Source organism: Physella acuta, unplaced genomic scaffold (assembly GCF_028476545.2).
Source record: "Physella acuta isolate Inbredline_101_S28 unplaced genomic scaffold, ASM2847654v3 ptg001208l, whole genome shotgun sequence".
In the NCBI taxonomy this organism is placed as follows: Eukaryota; Metazoa; Mollusca; class Gastropoda; family Physidae; genus Physella; species Physella acuta.
In genome coordinates, this window is record NW_026732725.1 from 96,689 (window position 1) to 123,594 (window position 26,906).

The 26,906-nt window shown below is 36.3% G+C and overlaps 1 protein-coding gene across 1 annotated transcript; it reads right to left on the reverse strand.

Annotated features, from left to right (window-relative positions):
* Positions 1 to 10,416: 10,416 nt before the first annotated feature.
* On the reverse strand, positions 10,417 to 26,694 carry LOC131957113 (A disintegrin and metalloproteinase with thrombospondin motifs 6). The gene is made up of 18 exons (XM_059321819.1): positions 26,634 to 26,694; positions 25,248 to 25,333; positions 24,891 to 25,093; positions 24,221 to 24,313; positions 22,207 to 22,369; positions 20,786 to 21,012; positions 19,953 to 20,030; positions 18,584 to 18,723; positions 18,265 to 18,305; positions 17,496 to 17,607; positions 16,347 to 16,520; positions 15,751 to 15,889; positions 14,515 to 14,643; positions 13,518 to 13,569; positions 12,515 to 12,664; positions 11,996 to 12,139; positions 11,078 to 11,224; positions 10,417 to 10,696 (listed from the first exon to the last, which is right to left on the reverse strand). Exons 2-18 carry the CDS (start codon positions 25,312 to 25,314, stop codon positions 10,491 to 10,493), a joined length of 2,265 nt encoding a protein of 754 aa, XP_059177802.1. The 5' UTR covers positions 25,315 to 25,333; positions 26,634 to 26,694; the 3' UTR covers positions 10,417 to 10,490.
* Between the last annotated feature and the right edge of the window lie 212 nt (positions 26,695 to 26,906).

Below are 26,906 nucleotides of genomic sequence, written 5' to 3' on the forward strand. Positions count from 1 at the left end.
TAAGATGTACTTTACTTAATATAGTAATACACAACTATGACACTCAAACTTGATAACGACTTTTTGAACAAAACAAGGATTGAGACATATGATGGCGAGGGGTAATGTGAACCCGCTTTTAACCCCTAATGCAACTAATGCCGAATTCTATCTTAATTTTTAAAATCCAAATTTAATTTCAGTCTTCATGTTCGCCTTCAGGTATCATGGAAGTTTTATTTTTGTTTGTTTAGTGATTGATATGCTTAGCATCCAATTAATTTTTTAAAATTTAAATTAAGATTACATGCATTTTTTAAACTAAAAAACGTTTATTTTACTTTTAATAATTAATGCGAAAGGAAAACTGTTTGTTTACATTTGTCAACAATCTCCATTAATTTTTAATTCCCGGATTTTCCTAAAACATATTATTATTGTAAGTATATGTGATTATAATATTAACATAGAATCAAACAATTAAAGACCAACGCAACAAACACTTTAGTCACATCTAACATGCTGGATCTAGAGCACAGTGGATTAATACAGGCCAATGAGCCGTGTAGACAAATTTGGATCTAGAGCACAGTGGATTAACACAGGCCATTGAGCTGGGTAGACACAGTGGGATCTAGAGCACAGAGGATTAACACAGTGGATTAACACAGGCAATTGAGCTGTGTAGACACATTGGGATCTAGAGCCCAGTGGATTAACACAGGCCATTGTGCTGTGTAGACACATTTGGATCTAGAGCACAGTGGATTAACACAGGCCATTGTGCTGTGTAGACACAGTGGGATCTAGAGCACAGTGGATTAACACAGGCCATTGAGCCGTGTAGACACAGTGGGATCTAGAGCACAGTGGTTGAACACAGGAGAGTTGGTGGTGACCTGACTGCTATGTTGTACAATAATGTACAATATGGTGCGGCACGGTTCGCTAGTACCCTGGTCTACTTTATAAGGGACGATTCAACGCTTATATGTGGTGATATTATATGGAGGGTGCACATTTTATGTTTGTGTGGGAATATGTTATGGAGGGTGCATAATAGATGGTTATGTGGTAATATGATATAGAGGGTGCACATTTATTGGTTATGTTGTATTATGATACAGAAATTAGTAATTTGTTATGAATCGTATACCTTCAATGGTTCTCTTAAAGTAAGAAATAGAAATCGCAAATTCAACGGTTTTATGTTAAAATGTAACGGTAACTTTACGTTTGTATTATGTCATTTAATGGCTTAAAAAGTCTACTTATGCTACCTGATTATCCTGATATTAATGTATTTAAAAATCTTGTCATTCCGATATAGTTACGCAAAATTATTTCCAATTCGTGCCCAAGAAACATGGGGCAGATGAAGTAGAGTTCATATGCTATAGAGACATCGGCATATGAAGGGATAGCGTGGTCAGCATTATTCCCAACCACCTCTGTTTTCACTCTGTCGACTCAGGGCAGCCTAACCAGATCTGCTGTACCCGTCTAACATCGAGCACACGACTGCTAAACAGTAAGTCCGGAGTTCGGATCCCAGACTAGAGTCCGTGAACGTTTCGAAGTTCACCTAGCTCGTATGTAAAGTAAAAGAGGCTGTGCATAGTGCTAACTACATTATCCTTTCATATGCCAACGTCACATAAACAGCTGAGCTCTACTTCGTCTTCGCAATCGACCGTCAAGTTCGAAAGAGTAACTTGAGATTTGCAGTGCCAACCAATTCGAGATTTGTAAAAAACTCGATTTTTTTTGCACGATTACAAGACTTTTTCTATACTTCGTACAAACGAGGAAGTAAAAATGGAAACAAGGCATGGACGTGTTTTGGACGTTTGCCTATCTTTCACACTACAGCTCAGGCATATATTTATTTACGCAACAGCATGTGTTAGCTACTGTATAACATCACTACTGTAGTAGATCTGTTTGTTAGTTACAAAAGCCTGTACTGTCAAGTCAAAAATGCAAGAAAATTATTTTTTTGACTATAAAAAATGTATTATGGTCGGCTATGGGCCCCTAAATGGCGTGAGCCCGCTCCGCATTGCGGGGTCTGGCAGCACTGTAGTTCCGCCCCTGTCCCTAATCCTATCCCTAACCCTAATCCTATCCCTAATCCTATCCCTAAACCTAGCCCTAATCCTATCCCTAACCCTAATCCTATCCCTAACCCTAATCCTATCCCTAACCCTAGCCCTAATCCTATCCCTAACCCTAGCCCTAACCTTGCCGACTAAGTGGAGACGTTGGGGAGAATATCTTTTTCCGAGTAGTCACTTCGTTTTTAATAACCTCCCGGAAATTGTGGTCCGTCAATGTGAACCTGTTGGCCTGGCATGATGGCCAGTGTGCCCCACCACCGCGGCAAGGTAGATTCTTGGCGGGGAAAAGCTGTTCGTTGAAAGTTGAGTTTTGTCATACGTTGTTAGATGTACTGGCACCTTCGTCGAGACGTTCATAGACATTCCCGGGTCACTCACAAAATATTGCGAATCAGCTAAAACTACAAAAACCTCATTGTGAGAAAATCGTAGTTTTTCGCTCCACGACTTGCAGATTTATAAGACTATCACTAAGTAAATCGTCTACACTGCAAGCTTGAAACCTATAAAAATCTCAAGGAGTTACCAGTTAGTCTAACAATAAGAAAATTTTCTCAAATTGTAACGAACAGGTGTAGGTGTAAGAAATGGCAGATGTTTATTTATGTAAACATGCGGACGTCCAGGGCAGAATCTTGATCTAGTCTGCCGTCTAAATAAACAAAACTGTTTTTCCCTATTTATTACAAGCTTTTCTTTAACTTGCTTTCTCAGTCATTATGTTGTTAATGCTGTCAGCTAATACGTCTCATCTGCCGGTGGTCCGAACTAGGGATTTACGGGCCACCCCCTCTTAAGCCATCGTATTCAAAAGTGAATGATCCCCTAGATGCTAAATGTGGGTGAGCCAGAGGCGTAGCAACCCTTCCCGGCGCCCGGTGACAAACTTTCGATTTGCACCCCCTCCCCTCAAGATTTCGATTTGCACCCCCCTCAAGATTTCGATTTGCACCCCCCTCAAACTTTCGATTTGCACCCCCCCCTCAAATTTTCCATTTCCACCCCCCTCAAGCTCTTTCAATTTATTTTTCCAAACCATTTTGGCGCCCCCTAAGGTCGGCGCCCGCCCCCCCCCCCCTCTCGCTACGCCTATGGACTGGGTCTACCTGTAGGCCAGCTGACGAGCAGCCATGTTGCTTGACTAGTGGTCCGCCATGTTGTAAATGATGAACGTCAGTCCGACACATGCCACCAATATCAGCGTAACCTGATGAGAGAACATAGTCGTAAGTTGATAACAGCGGTTGTACTTTAGAGTTTACAGTCTATGGATGTTATAGTTATAAAAATACATTTGCTAAACATAGATGAATGGTTTTTTTCTAAGTTGTTTTATATTTGTAAAACAAAAAAGTAAACCTTTTAACAGTATTTTGTGTTTTTTAATCCCAATAGTAGTGTATAATTTATTTTATGCTCTTTAATACATTATTACATAAAAGCTTGTTATTAAAACGTATTTTATAAAAAAATTTCATTTCTCAATATTTTTAAAAATTTACAATAGAGTTGCATGACTAAAAACCATCACATACCTAATGAACTTGATGACGCGCGTGTAACAGTGCGAATTAGTTGGGTAAGACATCCTACAAATTTGGATACAATTTTATTAATTCATGAAAAATTAATTAGACATCCAATTAAGTCAAATTTAATGTCAGATTGCATTGTCTTCATGGCCTGAACCACATGCTAACTTTAAACCATATCTGTCAGTTAGAAGTGTCCGAAGTTTTGCTCGGGCGTTTTGATCTTGACAGATTAACGACAGACTGACGACAGACAGACTGTCGACAGACAAAGGAAGCAAGTTAAATAAAAGACTGTAAAAAGCAGACTTGCTCATGAAAAATTAACTATTTTGTTTTGGTGGCACCACCTTGGATAGTTACACACAATGCGGTTCACTTTATTTTTTAAAAGTGCGATAGGATATGTAAACTATGGGCTAATATAACCGTTTATTTACTCTAATTAGGCGCACCCTCCGGCTCCCTGGCTGGCTGCGATTTGACCTCCCAGATTATACCAGTGAGCGCTTTGGCACTTAGATTAGTTTTAAAGTGTGCGATACACTATCCATACGTTTAGCTGTTGTAATCGTTGACTAAATCATATTAGGCGCGTTTGCCAAAGCCTAGATGTCTGGTAACCTGCAGATTCACGTGAGCACTTTGGCGCCTAAATTAATTTAAAAACACGGTGGCACAAGATATTTGATGATTAAACCAAACCAGGGACCGTACCAAGTGCTCCCCGCGATAGTGTATTTGATGGCTATATTATAAGTCACCAGTGTCATTTCGCACTCATTTCGCACTTCCGTGCTTCCGTCATCGCTATAGAACAGGGTTCTCCAAACTACGGCCCGCGGGCCGAATGCGGCCCGCAATGTCCTCTTATCCGGCCCGCGGAGATCTTTTTGTCCACGGTAAAAAAAAATGATTGTTGGTGATGGCTGAGGAACTTCGCTCAGAAAAATCAAAGACATTCCTGGAAGAAACTGGCCCCCGAACTTAAATTTGATACTTAATGCGGCCCTCGGACTGAAAAGTTTGGAGACCCCTGCTATAGAATCTTGAAACATAAAAAAATAAAATCACATGCAGAACATTTACTTGCATCATATTGTCTTAGTATAAGTTATGGAGTAGGGCCTTTTTATGTAACGACTTAATTTTTTAAATATTTGGCAACTTTTTTACTTTTTCGCATACTTCAACAAAGGTACATGGAGAAAATATTAAATACTCGCACATTGCTAAAATATATTAAATAGATCAATGTCAATTGATGTTTTTGCTTACAGTCCTAAAAATAAAATGGATAATTTCAACATTAGGGTCGAAAAAAACTAATTAATTAAATTGTTTAATCAATATTACTATTTAAGTAATTCTGTTTTTATTGCTACCGCATTGTTTGCTATGTTAAGGCTCATAATTAAAATAGATTAATGATAACACAATTTACACTATTTCCTGATTAGTCGCTACAGAGTTTTATAGTTTTTATTTTATTTTATGATCTTTTTAAATCACTAATGCTTTTTTTCTTTGTGTGTTTTTTTAACGGATTGTTAAATAAGAGAATGTGGGACAGGTTCTCTCTGTGCGCAGACGCCCAGGAAAGCGTATTGAACGGCGGTTGTTCTAATTACATCTCGGTTTGGGGGATGAGGACAAATTCATTAAAGCATTTTTATTGGAATGCACGGCCGTTTGTTTCATAAAGCCATTTTGATGAAAAGTTTTCGTTTGTGTTTGCGGTTGGGTTTTTGTTTTAGTTTGAGTTTGTGTTTTTTGTATTTGTTTTTGCGTTTGCGTGGGTCGTTTGTGTTTGCGTTTAGCGTTTTGCTTTGTGCATGCGTTTTTGTTTGAGTTTGCGTTTGTTTGCGTTTGTGTTTTCTTTTCTTTTTTTGTATTTGTGTTTGCGTTTTACGTTAGCGTTGAATGTTCCTCTGAGTTTCTATTTGCGTTTGAGTTTTCTTTTGTGTTTGTGTCTGGGTTTTTTTTTCTGAGATTCACCGTGGCGAAGCACGAGTATGCATCTAATATATATATATATATATATATATATATATATATATATATATATATATATATATATATATATATATATATATATATATTATATATATATATATATATATATATATATATATATATATATATATATATATATATATATATATATATATACAAGGCATACTGCCTAGCTTCGCTTAGGTTTTTTAAAAAAAAATTGAGAATTTGAATAATTAATTATTTAGCGATGGATTGGGTGTTGAGTGCTTTCATTTAAACAGTAATGCTAACTTTAGAAAAAATGTTTTTGTTTGTCATTTAAATTCCGTTCTCAGAAAAATATTGGAAATTACGCTATGTATAACTAAAATGGAATTAGAACTACACAGGTTCCATGAACAGTATATCTCATAGTTTATATTACTTTGCCTTTTGAAATTTATTTATCTATTTAATTCGGATACGTAACTAAATTAAAAACTTAATTTTGTACTAAAACAAATGCTATACTTCGTCATTTTCTGTTTCTGTTTAAAATAGTATAAAATTATTTGAAAAATAATAATTTTAAAAACGTTACCTCCCTTGAAAACTGAACGTATGACGTATGTCTTTGTTTACTTTTTTTTACAAACAGTTGCTATGCTTATATAAGAAATTACGGTATATGAACATATTTAACGACTATAATGGCTGTTTCCGACGGGAATAAAGTTTTTTTTGTTACCCTCCAGGGTCGGTATACGACGTCACATAATATTAAGGGGATCGTTCGTCAATTTATATATATATCTCATATAAGGAGAATTTCACTCACGATCATCTTTTAGCCCTCGTCGAGGGCTTTGAGTCTGACCAACAGTTTTTCCATACGGCCTAGTCATCTATAGTAGTGTATGCAAAAACTTAGCATGATGTACAGACGTTAAGTAAACTAAAAATTGTGTTAAAATTTCCCGGTTTTTGCCATAAAATACAAAGATTATATAGGGAAATACAACTGGTCAGTTTTAACCCCTTTAAGAATTTTCCCCAGATATGCCGAGTTTTTTGTGACACCCCTAGGCGTTCTTCTACCACCTCACAAAATTTCAAGGGGGTCGTCTGAGGAAATTTTTTTTCGTAATAGAGCTCATATTATGAGAATTTCACTCGCGGTCACTTTTTAGCCCTCTTCGAGAGCTTTGAGTGAAACCGACAGGTCTGCCCTACGGCCAAGCCATTTACCTATAAGCGTGCCAAAAATTAGCCAGATGTAGAGAGGATAAGTGCCCTAAAATCCGTTTTGAAATCACCCTCTGTTTTTTCCATAAAATACAAAGATTATATAGGGAAATACGACTGGTCAGTTTTGACCCATTTCCCGATTTTTCCCGGACATGGCGAGTTTTTTGTGACACCCCAAGGCGTTCTCCTACCACCTCACAAAATATCAAGGGGGGTTGTCGGAGGAAAAAAAATTCCGTAATAGAGCTCATATAAAGAGAATTTCACTCGCGGTTACGTTTTAGCCCTCGTCGAGGGCTTTTAGTGAAATCGACACGTCTGCCCTACGGCCAAGCCATTTACCTATAAGCATGCCAAAACTTAGCCAGATGTAAAGAGGATAAGTGCCCTAAAATGCGTTTTGAAATGACCCTCTGTTTTTCCCATAAAATACAAAGATTATATTGGGAAATACAACTGGTCAGTTTTGACCCCTTTACGAAGTTTTCCCAGACATGCCGAGTTTTTTGTGACACCCCTAGGTGTTCTTCTACCACCTCACAAAATATCAAGGGGGGTCGTCAGAGGAAATTTTTTTCCGTAATAGAGCTCATATAAAGAGAACTTCACTCGCGGTCATTTATTTAGCACTCTTCGAGGGCTTTGAGTGAAACCGACAATTTTCCCTAAAGGTCAAGCCATTGACCTAAAAGTATGCAAAAAATTAGCCAGATATACTGAGTTTAAGTACCCTAAAGTCTGCGTTGAAATGACAATCTGTTTTTCCCATAAAATACAAAGATTATATAGGGAAATACAACTGGTCAGTTTTGACCCCTTTACGAAGTTTTCCCAGAAATAACGAGTTTTTTGTGACACCCCTAGGTTTTCTTCTACCACCTCACAAAATATCAAGGGGGGTCGTCGGAGGAAATTTTTTTTCGTAATATAGCCCATATAAGGCGCTGGTCAGTCGAGGTCAGTTTTGACCCCCTGTCCGTAGACTTTTCGGCAAACCTTCACAGGCCTTCGTGTTCTATCGCACCAAGGCACCATCGTGCCAAATTTGGCGCGCCTGCGGCGCCGGGAAGTGTCCTATCGGGCACATGACCACTTTGCTTTATATATATAGATATATATAGATATCATAATAATACATAAAAAACCATGTGAACACTTCTCTCTATTTCTATCTCTGTCCGCAAAATATTTTTAGAGGCTATGATTTCAGTATATTCAGCAATATATGGAGAACTTGATACGGACTGTTGTTGAAAATAATATGTTAGATGTTTTAAATGTATGAACTAAATTTAAAAAAAATATAATTATGAAACCGGAAAAGTGTTTATAGTTGTGACGAGAACGCAATAAACAATGTTGTCACATGCTTTATGTTTAAACTACGGAAAGAACACAACACTAATGGCGTCATCTTCCGATTTCAGAATATACTAGAATACCCGTCATCCGTTGGATAACTGTGGGTTTCGGGGGTCATCCATCAAAAAACATCACGTCTGTCACTCAGAGGCATAGCGACCCTTCCCGGCGCCCGGGGACAAACTTTTCGATTTTAACCCCCCCCCCCCCCCCAAGATTTCGATTTTCAACCCCCCCCCCCGCTCAAACTTTTGATGTGCAACCCCCCCCCCCCCCACTCAAACTTACGATTTGAACCCCCCTCAACCTTTCAATTTATTTTTCCAAACCATTTTGGCGCCCCAACATATGTCTCCCCCGCCCCCCTTCCCCCTCCACCTCCCCCCGCCTCCCCTTCCCCCCCCCCGCCTCCCCTCCCGCCCCCCCCCCTCCTCGCTACGCTACTGCAGTGTCACTTATCGTCACAAAAAACAGACCCCACATTCAAAAATATGTTTCTTATCTTTTAAAAACACCGGCATCCTGCTATTGAATAGGCCGCCATAAATTTTACTGTACACATTGTAAGCTAAAAATAGAAAACTAGGTCATGGGGTTTAAAATTTGCATTGTTATTTAAAAACTTGATCTGCAAAGTTCTGTAAACAAATAGTTATCGATCACTAAGTTACTGTACAGCCAATCAATATTTGTCTTACGAAAGTGAAACATCCGGTTATAACTTAGGCTTGATGAAAATAAATAGAAATGTAGCCTTAAACTCAACAAATTATTTTCAAGTTCTCTGGATTTGCAACTTTTATAGCATTTATTCTAAAAATATAAAATTTCTAAATTAATTTTTGGCTTTAGTTTTTTATTTTTTATTTTTTTTTACGGTCTAAATCTAAAAAGCACGTTTTTATTCCATGTCAACAACATTATGGAAGAAATCTCGTCAACTCGCTGGTGTCCATTAGCTATTTCATTCAAATTTGATTTAAATCTGGATTATATAAATCTACGTATCAAGACGTACGCTTCGAAATGTAAAGAATTTGCTTGGTCAAACTAATACAAATTACTTTAAAAAACAACATAATGACCATTTAATAGACGGGTTTTAAACGGAATCATTTAAGTCTCTTAAGATAATATCGAGTTAACTTTTAAAAAAATTACCATCGTCAATCTTATGGAAGCGTATTACAGTATTATTACTTAAACCTACCTCGACTTGGCCTTAAATATGATTACTGTCACTTTAAAAAATATTACTCTACCAATAATGATTTAATAAATAAATAATCCTTCCAAACCAACCAACCCACACACCCAACCACCCACCCACCCACCCACCCACCCAACCACCCACCCACCCACCCACCCACCCACCCACCCACCCACCCACCCACCCACCCACCCACCCACCCACCCATCCACCCATCCACCCATCCATTCATCCATCCATCCATCCATCCATCCATCCATCCATCCATCCATCCATCCATCCATCCATCCATCCATCCATCCATCCATCCATCCATCCATCCATCCATCCATCCATACATCCATCCATCCATCCATCCATCCATCCATCCATCCATCCATCCATCCATCCGTCCATCCGTCCATCCGTCCATCCGTCCATCCGTCCATCCGTCCATCCGTCCATCCGTCCATCCGTCCATCCGTCCATCCGTCCATCCGTCCATCCGTCCATCCGTCCGTCCGTCCGTCCGTCCGTCCGTCCGTCCGTCCGTCCGTCCGTCCGTCCGTCCGTCCGTCCGTCCGTCCATCCATCCATCCATCCATCCATCCATCCATCCATCCATCCATCCATCCATCCATCCATCCATCCATCCATCCATCCATCCATCCATCCATCCATCCATCCATCCATCCATCCATCTATCCATCCATCCATCTATTCAATATGATTATTATTAATATTGATGTTTTGCTTAAAATAAGTCCACCCATCTTGTAGATAAAGTAATCATTAACCTTTCATATGCAAGGGTCACATAAACTCTACTATGTCTGAGATATGGACCGCCAGGTTTAAAAAGTAACTAAATGAGCAGCGCCAACCTAATCCGCTAACCAACTTCACTTAACAGAATAACAAACAATAGCGTTCATACAAAACAATAAAACCAAATCATAAATGAATTTTAAAAAAACACGTATATTGTCATTTCTTTTAATTTAACATAATGTAAAAAAATAAATATTTTGAATAGTTAAGCAAACAAATCGAGCGGTACTGCAGAAATGCTTAAGTAATATTTTATTGTATAAGGACGCATACAGCCAAAGAAGTGATCATCAGTGCCAGAAGAACAGGAACCTGTAACTTGCTGCCCCAAGATACATTGAGACAAGATTTGCAGCAGATCCGCTCAAAGTCCCAGTCCTTGCATAGGGCGCGGGACTTGCGTACAGCAGAGGAACATGTTTGTCCGTTGTACCGGTACTCAGTGTCGTCTAGACAAGCTGTACAGTGGGGCAACATGGATTAATTGTATCAGTTGTTGAGTGTATAAAGTATATACTTAAATTCACTATTATTGCGTTTGGAAAATATAAAGTTGACATTAATTATTATGGAATTCATCCTGGGGACTGGATAAAACATAAACTTAAACAATTATAGCATTAGGAAAAATATGTAGTTTACAACATTGCATATTAATTCAAATGGGTAAAATATATTGTTAACATTAATTATTATTGCATTCCTCATATTAACATCAGTTTAGATGATTCGCGACATTTCAGTTACCGCTTAGTATAATTTTAAAACCTTTAAAAAGATGTTGTCAAGACTCCAAAAATGTTTTGGTATCATTAAGATATGTGGTACCAAGTACTCACCATCAGCTGTAGTGTTGACCTTTTGACAAGATACGCAACACGCGCGCTTGACCTCCACCTCGTCACACATGCTAGGATAGTTCTGTACTAGGGACTCACATTGTCCATCTCTATAAGTGAATGTTGGATCATCTACACATATTTTGGCTGAAAAATAGTAATCATCCTCACTGATTATCTAGTTCAAACAAACACATTTTTAAAAACGTGTCCGTCGAATATATATATATAAATAAATATATATATATATATATATATATATATATATATATATATATATATATATATATATATATATATATATATATATATATATATATATATATATATATATATATGTATATATATATATATATATATATATATATATATATATATATATATATATATATATATATTTATATATATAAATATACTAGCTGCATACCCGTAGTTCTTCGCGACAGTGAATCTTTTTTAAATGTACCAACTTGAGAACAGATCAAAACTAAATACAAACGCAACCACAAACAACAAACACAATGCAAACACAACGCTACACAAACGTAAACGAAACACAATAAAACACAAAAGAAGAAACAAACGCAAACTCAAACAAAATTGCAAACAGAGCTCAAACGCCAACACAAACGTAAACACAAATGAAAACACAAACGCAACACGCAAACATAAACACAACGCAAACGTAAACACAAACGTAAACACAACGCAAACGCAAACATAAACAAGCTTTATTTATTTATTTGTGTATCTATATAAGTATTTTCATGCGTTTGTGTCTCTTTTGTAAGTATGGTTGCTATAATCTTGAAAAATTTTGGAAAAAAACTCAACGTTTTGCGGTTTGGAACTATCATATATTGGTCATAATCATTGATCATTCTTTTACTAACTCCAACACAAAATTTTTTTTCTAACCTGCGGTGGTTTTTGGTGTCATTTTCGTAGTTTGTGTCGTGTATGGGACACCAACGTTACATGTTTTGCAACATTGTGTTTTCAATGTTGCGTTCAAGCAAGACGATACCTCACAATCGCTATAATAATCGTCATTCTCACAATCTGTAGAATAATGTAATTTTAAAACTTGAAATACATTTGCTAAAATTACTGTTGAGCTTGATCTATGCCACTTTTTAAAGAAAATAATATCGTTAAAAACAATGTTTAGAGATTAATATTAACAAACGAACGTTTAGATAGACCTGCGGTTCCGGCCAGGTATTACCCTGACCATCGATTAACATATGACATTGGGAGGGAAGAGGCATTGACATTAATGACGATTTACATTCTGACCCACAATTATAACAATTATTATGGTACAACAAAATTACTATGCGCTACACTAAGACTCAAAACTATTATAATTACTTTGTCATAAGAATAATTATGTTTTATTGCCAGATTCACACTCAAACTAAGACACAACATTACCTTGAATGTTTTTTCTCACAGCTATGCAGGAAGCACAGCAGGCTGCCCTTAAGTCGTCTCGGTAACAATAGCCGATAAAGTCGTCCACAAATGCTTGACATGACGAGAAATTTCCAAATTGTCCAGGCTGGTCACCGTACAAACACGTCTCTATAAAACAAAAAGGAATAAAGATTAGAAGAAATATACCAAGAAATATGCGAGCACGTCTCTACAATTAAATGCTATAAAAATTAAAATATACCAAGAAATATGCGAGTACGTCTCTACAAATAAGAAATATCCGAGCATATCTGTAAAATGTTATAAAAATATAGAAAAAAATAAGCGGGTTACTATTTATAATTATGGGACGTATTCTTATGTCCAGCCAGATGTCAAGAGATGTTCAAACGGACAGTCCTACGCCCATGAATATTTAAAATAAACAGATATCCAGTTTTTATAAGGATACCATTAATTACTATACTGTCGTATACCAGTCACTTCTCTACGCTTGGTGCACCACCCAAGAGGGTGACATACGAAATATATATAATTTTACTCAGAAATATTATTTTTTTAATGTAAAATATGGACGTGAGACCAAATTGCCTTTAGTTTTAGTACATCAAACTTGTAGTCGTCGGCAGAATGTGTGGTTGCCAAATGGGCAACCACACAGTGTATCACCCTCCCTAGTGATACAACCAACTCGGCATAGATAACATAATTCGACATACATAAAATATTCGACTTTGAAAAATGATAGAAAGAATCTAATGTTTTAATGAAAATATTACGGTAAATAGCTACAAATTTCAAAAAATAATTTGATATTTCTCTTTCAACTGTACTATTAAATCTAAATTAAATACCATCTAGATATTTTAATTGATTAAAATAAGTTTGCTTTTTGAAATAGATGTAAAGGTGTTTTGAAAAAAAAAAAAAAAAAATGTCACTTAATTAGTTAATTAAACACACCCTAGACACAACAACTTAAAACAAACTTTTGACATACCGTCAGCTTGCGGGGCCTTTACGTGGGCGACACAATGGCCGTTAACGCAAATCTGTTAAAAGGTTAAATAAATTTTTAAAATCATTAAAAGAAGCTATAATGAAGTTTTGTTTTAAATTTAAAATAAACCGGGAGTGATCTCCCCTAGAATATTCTTATATAACACTACGGGGGATGGCAGCTCGGGATATAGACAATATTTTAAACCATTTTTAATCACTTAAACTTTTAAAAATAGAATAGAATCTCGTAGAAAAAAGAATTGCACACCAAGTGAACGCCAAACAAAATGAGCATAATAGTGCGGGATATTATTAGTACTTTATAAATTCACATGCATTTTTTGAGAAATCGGAAATAGCGTAAATTACTACTTCCGGTCGACTGAAATAACTCAAAATTTAAGAGAAGGCAGAGAATTATACCTTTTACTTGTAAGTGAAATTTCATTTATCTATCTGAAAAGGTACTCAAGTTATAGGCTTTTTAAAAATTCAAAGTAGAAAAAGTTCCACTTCTGGTTATTTGAAATCGCTGAAAAGTTTATACTGATCAACAAATATGATATAATACTTATATATATATAAAATACTTATACTTATATATAAAATTTCATCAACCTAGCTGTAACGGTACTCAAGTTATCGTGTTTACAGACACACATCCACACATCCGGACAAATTGCAAAGTCCAGTTCTTCGACTCGATTACGCGTAAAACGCCGACATTTTTAATACATCTGTATTTCGAATTTTGCCCGATTAAAATAAGTCCCCTTTACTCCGTTTATGATGACGTACTGAGAAGTAAAACGGTGGAAACTCAAATTTCATGTGATTTTTGTACACGATTACAATACTTTCTCATTACTCTGTATACGAGAAAGTAAAAATTGAGTTAATTTCAGCAGGTAAAATAATACCTGAAATTCCCTTGCGTTAAAATTTGTATTTTATTAGTTCCTACTTGTATGTGACGCTGTATGTAGATAACTCACCTTTCCGTTCCCACAGGTAGTTCCTCTAACAGCAAAGATATTTCCTGACACATAACACGTATCTGTATCCTCTGGATCAGCGCAGTAGGTTTGGTGACATATGCTCTCTGTGTTATTCACATACAAGTTCTGTGTAACCAGGCGAAAAACACATTTGTTGTTGCTATTGTTGTTTTATTGTTGTACATGAACGAATTGGTGTCTTGGCTACATATAGTTTGCTGGTCAGGTATGTTTTGAACACAGTTTTGTTACCGTTGCTGTTTTTATTGTTGTACATGAACAAATTGGTGTTTTGGGGGGTCGTCCATAAATGACGTCACACTCGTAGGGGGGAGGGGGGGTCTGTAATTTTGTGACGGGGGGGGGGGGTTGTTCAGGTCGTTCGACGTCACACTATTGCATTATAAAAAAGCACTGTTAGAAAACGAATTTTAGTCGTTATTTCGCGTTTTAGAAAGCTGTTTTAATAGAAATTGATTAAAATACTCTATTTTGACAGAGTTCAGACAAAGTTTTGAAAAAAAAACAACAACAAAGTTTTAAGAAAAATTCAACTGCAATTTTGAGAGGGGGGATGTAGACTGAGATGTGACGTCATTTTTGGGGTGTTCTGGCTTTTTGTGACGATGTGTGACGGAGGGGAGTAGGGGAGGTAAAAATCTTCAAAAAAAAGCGTGACGTCATTTATGGATCACCCCTTGCCTACATATAGTTTGCTGGCCAGGTATGTTTTGAACACATTTGTTGTTACTGTTGCTGTTTTTATTGTTGTACATGAACACATTGGTGTCTTGCTTAGATATAGTTTGCTTACCAGGTATATTGCAAACACATTTATGGGAGTTGAACATAAACCTAAAGTGTTTTAAGGATATCTAAATAATATTTTAATATAGACATTTTCTTTGTAAAGAAACAAACATAATCAAATAGAAAGACTCCCTATTGATTTAAAAACCACGCAGAACTATGCGTGATAAGTAGAAATATAGACGGAAAGTATCACACCGTAAAGTAACTTTTTAAACTTTGATGTTATAGATATTTCACACCACCAGCATCACAGATCTGATTCTAGGGTACGAACCGCCTCGGTTGACACCCGACCTAGTGTACTAGCTTTAATATTTAAACAAATATTTGTCAAATTTTTATTTGAGTTAAAATTGAATTATCTCTTAAAATTGTATGTCAAATCAAATTGAGATATTGAAAACGGTTGACCCTACTTACACGACAAAAGAAAGATCCAGAACCGTAGACCATTTGACACTGTTGATCAGGGGAGTACACTTGTCCCGGAAACTGGTCTCCTGCGTAAGGAATATCTTGTTCGATGGGAATCGCTTTAGTCAAGCAGTAGTAGCCTCTTCTATACAAATAAATATAATTAGTCAATAAGTTTGAAATGCCTGATATATATATATATATATACATATACATATATATATATACATATATATATATATATATATATATATATATATATATATATATATATATATATATATATATATATATATATATATATATATATATATATATAATTCTCTTCATGGAGACCACGCAGCTTAGCCACCACCCTCATCCCAACCACGAATTAACAAATTATGAATTGTTAATAAGTAGAAAATAAAACAACTAAATAGCGGCGTATGCTTACGGCACGGGTAAGCTCGTATATATATATATATATATATATACATATATATATATATATATATATATATATATATATATATATATATATATATATATATATATATATATATATATATATACAATATATGTGATAGGTAGGAAACAATCAAAGGCATATCTGTAAATACATTGTTTTCAGCTGTTCCTCTATGAAACTCGTGAAGTATTGGATGCTGCATGATGAAAACTGCCAAGGGTTGTACGCGGTAGCAGGCGTCTCTTTAGAAAGTACGGACGCCGCCATAATGTAACGAAAAATGCCACTGCACTCGTTTTTATCACCGTCATGTTGGGCTGAGAGGCTGAAATGGTATGACAACTGTTGAAACTTTTATTTTGGGTGCGTATTTACATGATCAATGCATGGTTTAAATTTAGTATGAAAATCGTGTAATAACATTTAATACAGTAAAATAAGCAGGCTTTTTCCTATACCTACACTACTAAAAATTAATGCATTGATTGCTCTGAAAATGGTTTTAAGAAATTTAGCTTCACGTAGAAATCGATTGATCGATATAAGTTATTTACATTTTGTATTGAAATTTGTAATGTATAAACTGTAGTAAATAATTTTTTTATTTATTTAATTAAATAGGAAATTATAGATATTATTGCGTTGTCATCGAAAATTAAAATCGTTCATAACTGAGTTTTAAGATTTGTCAACACACTCGCCCACAGACTGCTGTTTATATATTACAGTTATTATTGTTATTATAAATAGAAATAAAACATCTATCCGCCTCTATGATAGAACAATATCTCACGTTGTTGTAAAGGCCGAGGTTAATTTTTGGAGATTGTGTATAACACGCGCTGATGTAGTAGTCTATGGCAATTTAAGATAAGATTGTATTATGGTGTATGCAGTAGCGTAGCGAGGGGGGGGCGGGGGGGGGGGACATATGTCCCCGGGCGCCGACCTTAGGGGGGCGCCAAATTGAAAGTTTGAAAGGGGGTGCAAATGAAAAGTTCGAGGTGGGGGTGCAAATCGAAAGTTTGAGGGGGGGGGGTGCAAATGAAAAGTTCGAGGGGGGGTGCAAATCGAAAATTTGCTCCCAAGGGGGCGCCAAATTGAAAGTATGTCCCCGGGCGCCGGGAAGGGTCGCTACGCCTCTGGGTGTATGTTGTGACGAAATTCCCTTTAATGGGTATGTAATTAATTAATGATCCCGTTCTTTTTGAGTGTTAGTTTGTCAACAACCTCTACTATGTTATGCCATGATTTCCAATTATCGAGTTATATAATAAAGCGTACATTGTTCGGTGTTTACCTGTGTCCCAGTTCATGGGCAGCTGTGTTGCTGGCCTGATAGTCCGCCATGTCCTCAATGATGGACGTGCTAGAGCCGTCAGTCCGACACATGCCACCAATATAAGCATAACCTGGTGACATAACGTAAGCGGCATTTAATGAAAGCGCATGCACGGTAGATTTTGATGTTTCCTCGATTTAGAAAAGGAGTTGGTAAGGTTAGGGCTAGAAAAATAAATTCTCCAATGAAATAAAGTAAAAGCTTAGTTTTTAAAAATAGATGGTGAATTTGTAAAAACAAAAATTAAGTAAACATTGTAATGCTGTATCTTTCATTTTTGAATCTAAATACTTCTACTTTTTCTTTATATATTAATTTGGTTATCTGAAATATAATATTGCCATTAAAGACTCGAGAATTTCTCCACTTAGTACCGTAAAAAATCTGCTTGATTGCATCAGATTTACATTTGGGCGGCGTAGTCGTATTGTTTATCGTATAACAGCTTTATAATAAGGCTGGAGTTCGGAACAAAGTCCATCCTGCTCTGATGGGTACTGACTATCTTTAAGGAAAGTACAAGCGGTCTGTCATAGTAATGCCAACCTTATCCATTTTTATACCAAGAATTATTAAAATAATTTAACTCTACCTTTTCTGCCTGATTCAAATATTTTACATTTTTTTTTACATCAGATAAACACTTTAAAAAAAGATATATATTTTTTTAAATACAGCTAACAAAAGAACTCAGTGGTGTGTAGCACAAAGACGAGTCTATACAAACCTACAACATTAGGGCCTGAGTCTTTAGTACTTAAATTGAATCTGCAAAATAAATAAAAACAGTTGTCTTTTGTAACTTTGACATAGAATGCCACTCCCATAGTATAAAACATTTAAGTAACCTCCCTTCAAATCTCCCCCACCCAACATTCCCCCCACACACAAAATAATCGCAATGAAGTCTTACTGATTCAGTATTTTTTCCCTTCTAACTCTCGACTTATTCAACATCTCAAAATGAATGATAAACCATCTTCTACCGTTTCTGTTTCATATTATATCAAAGAAAAACCCTCAATTAGTGATGCAAATGCACAAACCCAGTGAACAGCATGGCATGATCGTACGCATGGAGCAAATCACTTTTGCCAGCAAAGGAATTAAACGCCCCCAAACTATCGTCAGCGTCCAACATTCTTTGAGTAGCGTAGTCAGTTGTAAAATTTGAAGACGACGATGTCTACGGAAGGATGGGGAGGGATGGAAATACAGGTGGAAGGGGTTTAGAAAAAAAAAGTGAACTTTGTGAAATTAATAAAGCGGGAGTGATCTCCCCTAAACTGTCTAGTACATACTTACTTATAGAGCAGTAAAGGGGATGGCACTTAAAATGGAATTCAATCAGTAAAGATAATAGCGCAGAAAATGAGCGCAAAAACATGTGTAAAACCGAGAGGAAATTAAGTACTTTACAAAGAAAACGATTCGTTTTTTTAAAAGTTTATCAAACATCTTACAAAGTCACATTTTATGTCACAATGCATTGTCATCGAGTCTTGACCAACGTGAAATGTTTGAAAAAAATCAGTCCGGTAGTAGAGGTCGAAATTTTGATCGCAAGTTTCTGCCATCAATCAAGATAAACAAATTCATATTTTTTGGTTTTTTTTTTTTTAAAATTGAAACATCTTCCAAGTACGTCTTCCAGTCACCGGAAATCACTCAAAATATTTGACAGAGACCAGTGAATAAGATGTTATGGGAAATTTCGACCACTTTAGTGAAACGGTATTACAGTTGTAGGTACTTTAGAATTTAGAAATAGAGAAAAACACTTTCGGATATCGAAGCTCAATTAAAAATTTAAAGTTATCCAATTATAAGATTGTATACTTATATATGACTTTCGTCTACCTAAACGAAACAGTACTCCAGTTATCGTCTTCCACGGGAGGTAAATTTAGCAGAGGCGTAGCAAAGAGGGGGGGGGGGCGAACTACACCCGGTACCACCATTTAGGGGGGGAGGGTGACACCAAGACGTATGTAAACCTGCTAATGTTAGAGAAAACGTGCTACATCAAGCTGTATTTATAACCGAATATAGATAAAAATCGTTAGCTTTATCTCAGTACGGTTTAAAGCAAACACATGGGGGTGGGGGGTGGGGGTGGGGATTTACATCAACTCAACGTTGCAAAATACGCCTGAGAAAACGGTTTGTTTGAGAATCGTAATAACCTATATGTTAATCCATGTATGTGGTGGGGGTAAAAAATTAAATACATCCAGAAAAAAAATATTTGAATACGTATACACATACGTAAATACGTATACACATACTTACAAGTGTATATTGAATATATATATATATATATATATATATATATATATATATATGGTGTGTGTGTGTTTGTGCGTGCGTGTGTGTATGTGTGATATTATTCCAAAACAGTTGCAATCTGCTTACTTCAGCTACAAAGATCTTGTTTAAACGAACTCTGATCTTGTATGGTACTGAGGTTATACCCTGGTACAGCAGGTCTATCTGTAGAGGGTACAAGCAAAATTGCCTTAGTTTAAAGAAACATTTATTTAAATAATGGGCATGTATTTTAGGGAGTACATTTTAGTACTTATATTCCCGGTAATAAATTCACACAGCTCCGAGAATCTATAGATCAAGGAGAAATTAAACCTACTTGACCACATGTTTTCAATCAGACTTTGCTGCTGGCTTCTTCATTGTCTGTTCTCAAGGTTTGTTGTATAGGTATGTTTCCACATTATCTATTTATGTTGCTTTAAAAAAAAATCCCCTTTACGGTTTTGGTTATAGACTCTATGACTAAAGGACGTTACCTGCCGGACATTCCCCCCCCGGACATTTTCCCCACATTTACCCCTAGCTTTAAATCTAACCCTAACCCTAACCCTAACCGGAGACCCTAACCCAAAACTAGCCCTAACCTTAACCCTAGCCCTAGCCCAAACTCTAACCCTAGCTCTAACTCTAGCTGAACCTTAAGCTATGACCGGTGGGAAATGTCCTACTGGGCGGGGGGTAATTGACAGGGGGTAATTGACAGGGGGTGTAATTACTTCGGGGTAATGACGGAGGGGAAATGTCCGGGGGGGGGGGGGGTAATTGACGGGGGGAGGGGTAATGCCCTGTTCACTTTGTTGTTTATCCTTCTGTCTTGATTACTAATCCATCGAAATCTTTCTTTTAAATATGCCTGCCACTATTTTGGGATCAGTGAACTTATTAATGACGAAGTTAAATGTATTTATAGATCTTACCGCACTGAAGGTGTAGGCATAATATTCGTGTATGTCCTCCATAGCTTTTGTCCTGTTGTAATACCTCTGGTAAAAAAGATTGTATGCAGCAAAATCGATGACAGCTATGACGTCAATGTAATAGGTCGAGTCGACCCCTCGTCTGCCACGCTTGGGTGGAGGGGAATGGTCCCAGGTGACGTTCGAGGGTTGATTGTATCGTCGTCTCTTCAAAGGAGATTCCGGCGCTGTTTGTAAAGATCATACAAAAAAACATACATAAAATACGTCTTGAGATCAGGGGGAGATAACTCGTTGTAATTTAATTCCGGGTGCTCGGGTTTTTAACGGTTGTGTTACATCAGGGGTCTCCAAACTACGGCCCGCGAGGTCCTCTCATCCGGCCCGCGGAGATCTTTTTGTCCACGGAAAAAAACGTTTGTTGGTGAGGAACTTTGCCTGGAAAAATCAAAGACATGCCTAGAAGAAACTGGCTCCCGAACTGAAATTTGATAGTTAATGCGGCCCTCGAACTGAAAATACATTTGTTTCAACATGTAAGGGGATAATTTAAAATAAAAATGTTTGGTAAATATAATAGAAATGTTAAAATTTTGTCATTTATTACAGTTTCATTATCTATCCAATAAAGTAACACATTGTTAATAAAAAAAAATAATTTAATAAGCTTTTATTTTATTCACAAAGTTTATTTATTGGTTTGAATTTTTGTGGTTTGTTGCAAACCTTGTAACTCAATGTAGACCCACTTTTAAAATAACGATTTCGTTCAGAATTACCAGATCGGTTTGTCTTCGATGACAATTGAAGCATATCTAATTTTAATCTAGATTAAAGTTCCTTTTCAAACCTGACGGTCTATAGGGCAAGTGAAGTAAAGTTCACTTGTTTCTGTGACCTCGGCATATGAAGAGATAGTGTGGTCAGCACTATGCCCAGCCGCCTTTACTTTCTCTAACGTGAGTTAGTTACCCATCAGAGTTGGGTGGACTCAGGGACGGTATACTGACTTGAACCCGGATTCGAACTCGAGCAGTCCAGCTCTCTACCGCTAGGCCACTCCGTCCCTTAATCTAGATTAGTCATTGAAATTTCATAAAAAAATACCAGATTTGGTTGTAGGCTATGTGGTATCAACTTTAGTTGAAACAAATCACTAAACAAAAGTGGACAACAGAACAAATGTTTATAACAGTAAGCTTCTAACTGCACTGAAAATGAAGAAAAAATATCTCTACTTTTAATTATGAGATCTCTTTTATATTTCAGAAACCAAAGTTTTCATTAAAAAAAGCAAATTATTTTTATTTTATTATTTTCAGTGCGTTTGAAAGCTTGTTTTTTTTTTTATAAAGGTAGCTCTAATTTTTTTTTTATTATACAATATCGATTCAGTCCATATCTCATCAACTTGTACATACGGGGTATAGCGTAGTCCATCAAATTAGAGGGTTGTTTTTTGCTTCGTTTTATCGTGTACACGACACTAGCTAGGGGAGAACTTGTCGTGGTTGTTGCTTGATCTGTTGACGTCACTTCCGGCTTGAGGAAGTATTTCTGGTTGTTTTGTTTGAATTCTCCCATCTGTAAAAAAAATTATTTAAATTATTTGTGTTTTTTTTAAATATTTTTAAAGTTAAAAATAAATAGTTACATTTATGAACAAAACTTCAAAAATTATTTTTCAATATTGAAAATGACTTATTTTAAATATTTGTCTATTTTTGTCTATTTTCACCATTAGCTTATATTAATCAGATTAAATTTTTAAATGCTAGATCATGTTAGTGCTTATGATGGAATTAGTGTTCGGTTTGCAAAGAATAACACACTTCCATGATTAATTCTAAAACAAATAATAAAAAGTGAATATTTAAATTTAAAAAAAAAAAAAGAAGAGGGTAACTTCCAATAGAGAAAAAAAAGTTTTCTAGAACAATAACAAATGTATACTTTACCTGCATATGGTATAACCTAAGACAGAAGTAAGTTAGAAAGCGTTGGCAAAAATAAGGCGATGAAAGAAGAAGATTAGTTTGTGTTTGGTTCTGATGTTGTAGAAGTTCAAGGAATCCACACAAATTACTAAAGCTACTGCAGGGGCTTTGCATTTCAATAGAATGAAATTTTTTTATAAACAATAATAAAACTAGCATTATTTTAGTGTATATTTTAAAAATGTACCATTCTCAATTTTATGTAAGCATATCACTTATACATTGCTTGACTAGGCTTGTCAGATGGCCTATGACCTTTTATTAAAAGCAATGCCATAATATTAGTGTTGACGCGGAGTATTGACCTCGGGTGCTATAACCATAGAGGCTCCTGTTTGTCCACAGCGGGGCTTTGAAAAGTTGTTTTTTCTTATCAATAGAAGGTTATTGCCCACATGTGGTGTGATGACAGCGTGGATTTTATCACATGTGGTTTATCTATGCATATTAAGGATTAACTTAAAGGATACAAATTTTAAAAGTATTTAATTTGAGTTAATTTCCTTTAATGGTAACTCAAAAGAACTTGTCATTTCAACTGTATCGATTCAACATGAATTTAAAATAAATGACATTATCTATCTTCTATATATATAATTCTCTTCTTGGAGACGTTAGAAAACAAGCTGTAAGCGCGCATTGCAGTCCCCTCTTTTCCTAGGAAGTCTGGTGAGCTGTGGTTCATGCTAAATGTTTACTATCGTAGAGCCGGGTTTAGTGACGGCTATTAGGGGCAGATAATTTAGTTTGAAACGATTTTAAACTTAGGGGAGGTAGCTAAGAGGAGGCTGCTTTCACGGGGTGGGTGGGTGGGGGGGGGGGGGGGGTGGGGGGGGGGTGGGGTTAGGGGATGAGGGAAAGGAGGGGGGTTATCGTCCTTAACGACTTACTTATATTGTTTTAAAGCAAATATTTTCAGTGACAGCAGTGGTACTGTCGAATTCTCAACTTATGAATTACGGAAAAGTAGTAAATAAAACAACTAAAAAGCGGCGTACCACCCCCACCCCACCCCCACATGATCTGGTGAGCGGTGTTCACTCTGTTTACATTTTACAATCATAGAGACGGGTTTGGTGACGGCTATTAGGGGCAGATAATTTAGTTTGAAACGATTTTAAACTTAGAGGAGGTAACTAAGAGGAGGCTGCTTTCACGTGGGGGGGGGGGTTAGTGTTTTTAAGCAAATATTTTCAATGGCAGCATTGGTACTGTCGAATTCACAAATTATAAATTACTGAAAAGTAGAAAAAAAAAACAACTAAATAGCGGCGTATGATACGCAGCGGGTCGGCTCGTTATAAATATTAAAAAAAACCACATGTGGACATACCACATACGTACAAAAACCTTATAGTTCAAAACAGCACTGTGTTCAAAGCCCCTGTGATCGTAGCACCTAGAACCCGCAACTTACGATGGATATTAAAAAACTTACTATCGACAACTTGGACGTCCTCTCCCTGACACTGTTAGTTCTTGTCAGCTGGAACACGGCCTGGGTTTTGGCGTCCTGGTAGTAGCCGACGTTCTGGGAAATAAATAGCACATAAAAAATCGACATCCAAAGCATGTTTTTTAGTACTTACATTACATAGAGTCACCGAGTTCAAAATGCAATTTCATATATATATATATATATATATATATATATATATATATATATATATATATATATATACATATATACATATATATATATATATATATATATATATATATATATATATATATATATATATATATATATATAACAGGATTATTGCTCAACCTTCACTGCATTTTAATAAATAAATCAAGTATAAATTGGCTATTATCTATTTATCCAGTTGGCAATAAACCCCATGGAAGGCTTTTGACTGCTTCACCACTTTTTTTCCACTCAGACTCCAAGCTGCAATAGGTCTGTGTCCACGTCTTCTATCTATCTCTGCCTGTATTTTTGGTGATTTACTTTGTTTTTTTAAATTAAATTATGTATCAATTTCGCCTCCTTTGTTGTTAGACATTCTTTCTATATTCGTTGACTAAATTTTCGATTTTACCAACTTGCAATGAAACAATTGTGATGAAATTAAATAGAGCTGAAATTCTAGGGAAGGCGTTACCTTCCTGTGACGTGAGCTCTCTCGTCTCTGAGAAAAAGTTCCATTCGAGTCGACACTGAGTGAGTACAGTGGGATGTCCAGGTGGATGTGCTCGACACGGCTCAGCTGCAGGTGGCTCGTGTTGGTGTCTGTCGTCAAGGTCACGTTCACAAGGTCAGGTAGGATTTGACCTTCAACATCTTGGCTGCTGTAGCTAACCTCAACTGCGACACGAATATATGTATATATATATATATATATATATATATATATATATATATATATATATATATATATATATATATATATATATATATATGAAGTTGTTTACATATCGAGCAGAATATTAAGAGTATATTTATCCTAAGATGCCCTTACCTGGCTGACCCTTGCCTATGCTCACACTTAAGATGACAAACAGAACACAGGGCAACCGGTATATCATGGTACAGTCCGGTGCCTACCTACAATTAATCAATGAGGTAAGAATTCAGTGTTGGATCAACCTGAAGGGTGTGCCGTTCTTTCCGCTTGGTTCGTTTCTGGAGGTGACCTACTTGTGTATTACGTGATAGAGGATTGTGTAATGCGTGTTTGCCTAATACAGGTGTATCCACCAAAGTTCAAATCCCACGGTTTAGTTATGTGTTACAGGCCAACTCGGGTAATGCTTGAGTGCGGGTAAGGTGGGGTGGTGGTTATGCACCCCGGTCTGGGGCAGTCTGTCCCAGGTTTATCCTGAAAGACTTGGGCATAAGTGAAGCCGTGTTGTTAAAACCAGCAGATAAAACTACATAGGCTTACCAACAGTTTATTACAACACTCCATTCGTTAGGGAAAGTCAAGGCAATTCTACCTCTGCTATGAACTGAAAAGGTATCATGCAAAAAAGAAAGCGCTGGTTCTGTGCTCTAAGGGGCATGAGCGTGAACAAGAATACAAATGTGTTGATACGATCGTGTTCATTGTTTCATCATCTTTTCCCTTTCGTGTCAAAGTAGTAGATGAAGTAGAGTTCATATGTTTCACTAGTCCCGGCATACAAGGGAATAGTGTCAGCCGCCTTTGTTTCAAATACGGGAATCATGTAAACATCAGAGTTTGTTGGACTCAGGGACGTCCTACGTTAGAACTCTACACTTTCGAGTTAGCAGTATAATGCTATACCGCTAGACTACGCGTTGGTCATTATATGAATAGCACTTCATGATCACCTTAACACCAAATAACTCCAAACAATTATTAAAATATTCATAGCGTTGGTACAAGTGAGACCAGGGTCCAACTATAAAATCCCAAGTTTTCATTAATTTATTTTCAATATTTCAACCCCTGCATAACATACTATCGGCTGACAATTATAAAAATAAGCTCTTATATCGGCGTATAAGAAGACATTTCAAAACAATTCAAAACAATTTTAAGAACTCGAAAATCACTCCAAATAGCAATACCCTAATCTCTACCGATTCAGCCAGGCTTAATATCGAATGAAAGGCTTGTAAATCTATCGCATTTAATCTTATTATGGCTATATTTTCTTTCGGTCATGTTTCGAATTGTAATCATAGAAGACTTTAAAAATTCAAGGCATATTAACACCCTTTAATAGGCTTGAAAAGTTTATGTAATCAAACTAGAAGACAACTAAATTGGTTCAGTTTGACAGATACTGAACCAAAAAGATGTTAGCTTAACCTTAGTTTTATTTATAATGTGAACAATAAATAATTCAACAATGTTTTAAAATGAAAAATAAAATACCGTATTTATCTCGTTAAAACCTTTCTTCTCCGAAGCCGAGTACACTGTGTCCAGGTTGAAAATCCCGGAAAGGTTTATAATCACTTTAGGGCATGCAGCATATTACGCACTGGCACGCCTTTTTCATTATGTAGTGTACCCAGTTGAATTACGAAATATCCGATATGCATGGTCTATACACCCGCTCAACTATTCATTTTTTACGAACCATTCAAATAAACAAAAATTTAACACGTATTTAATACAGTCATATTTTAATCTGAGCCCCGCCTA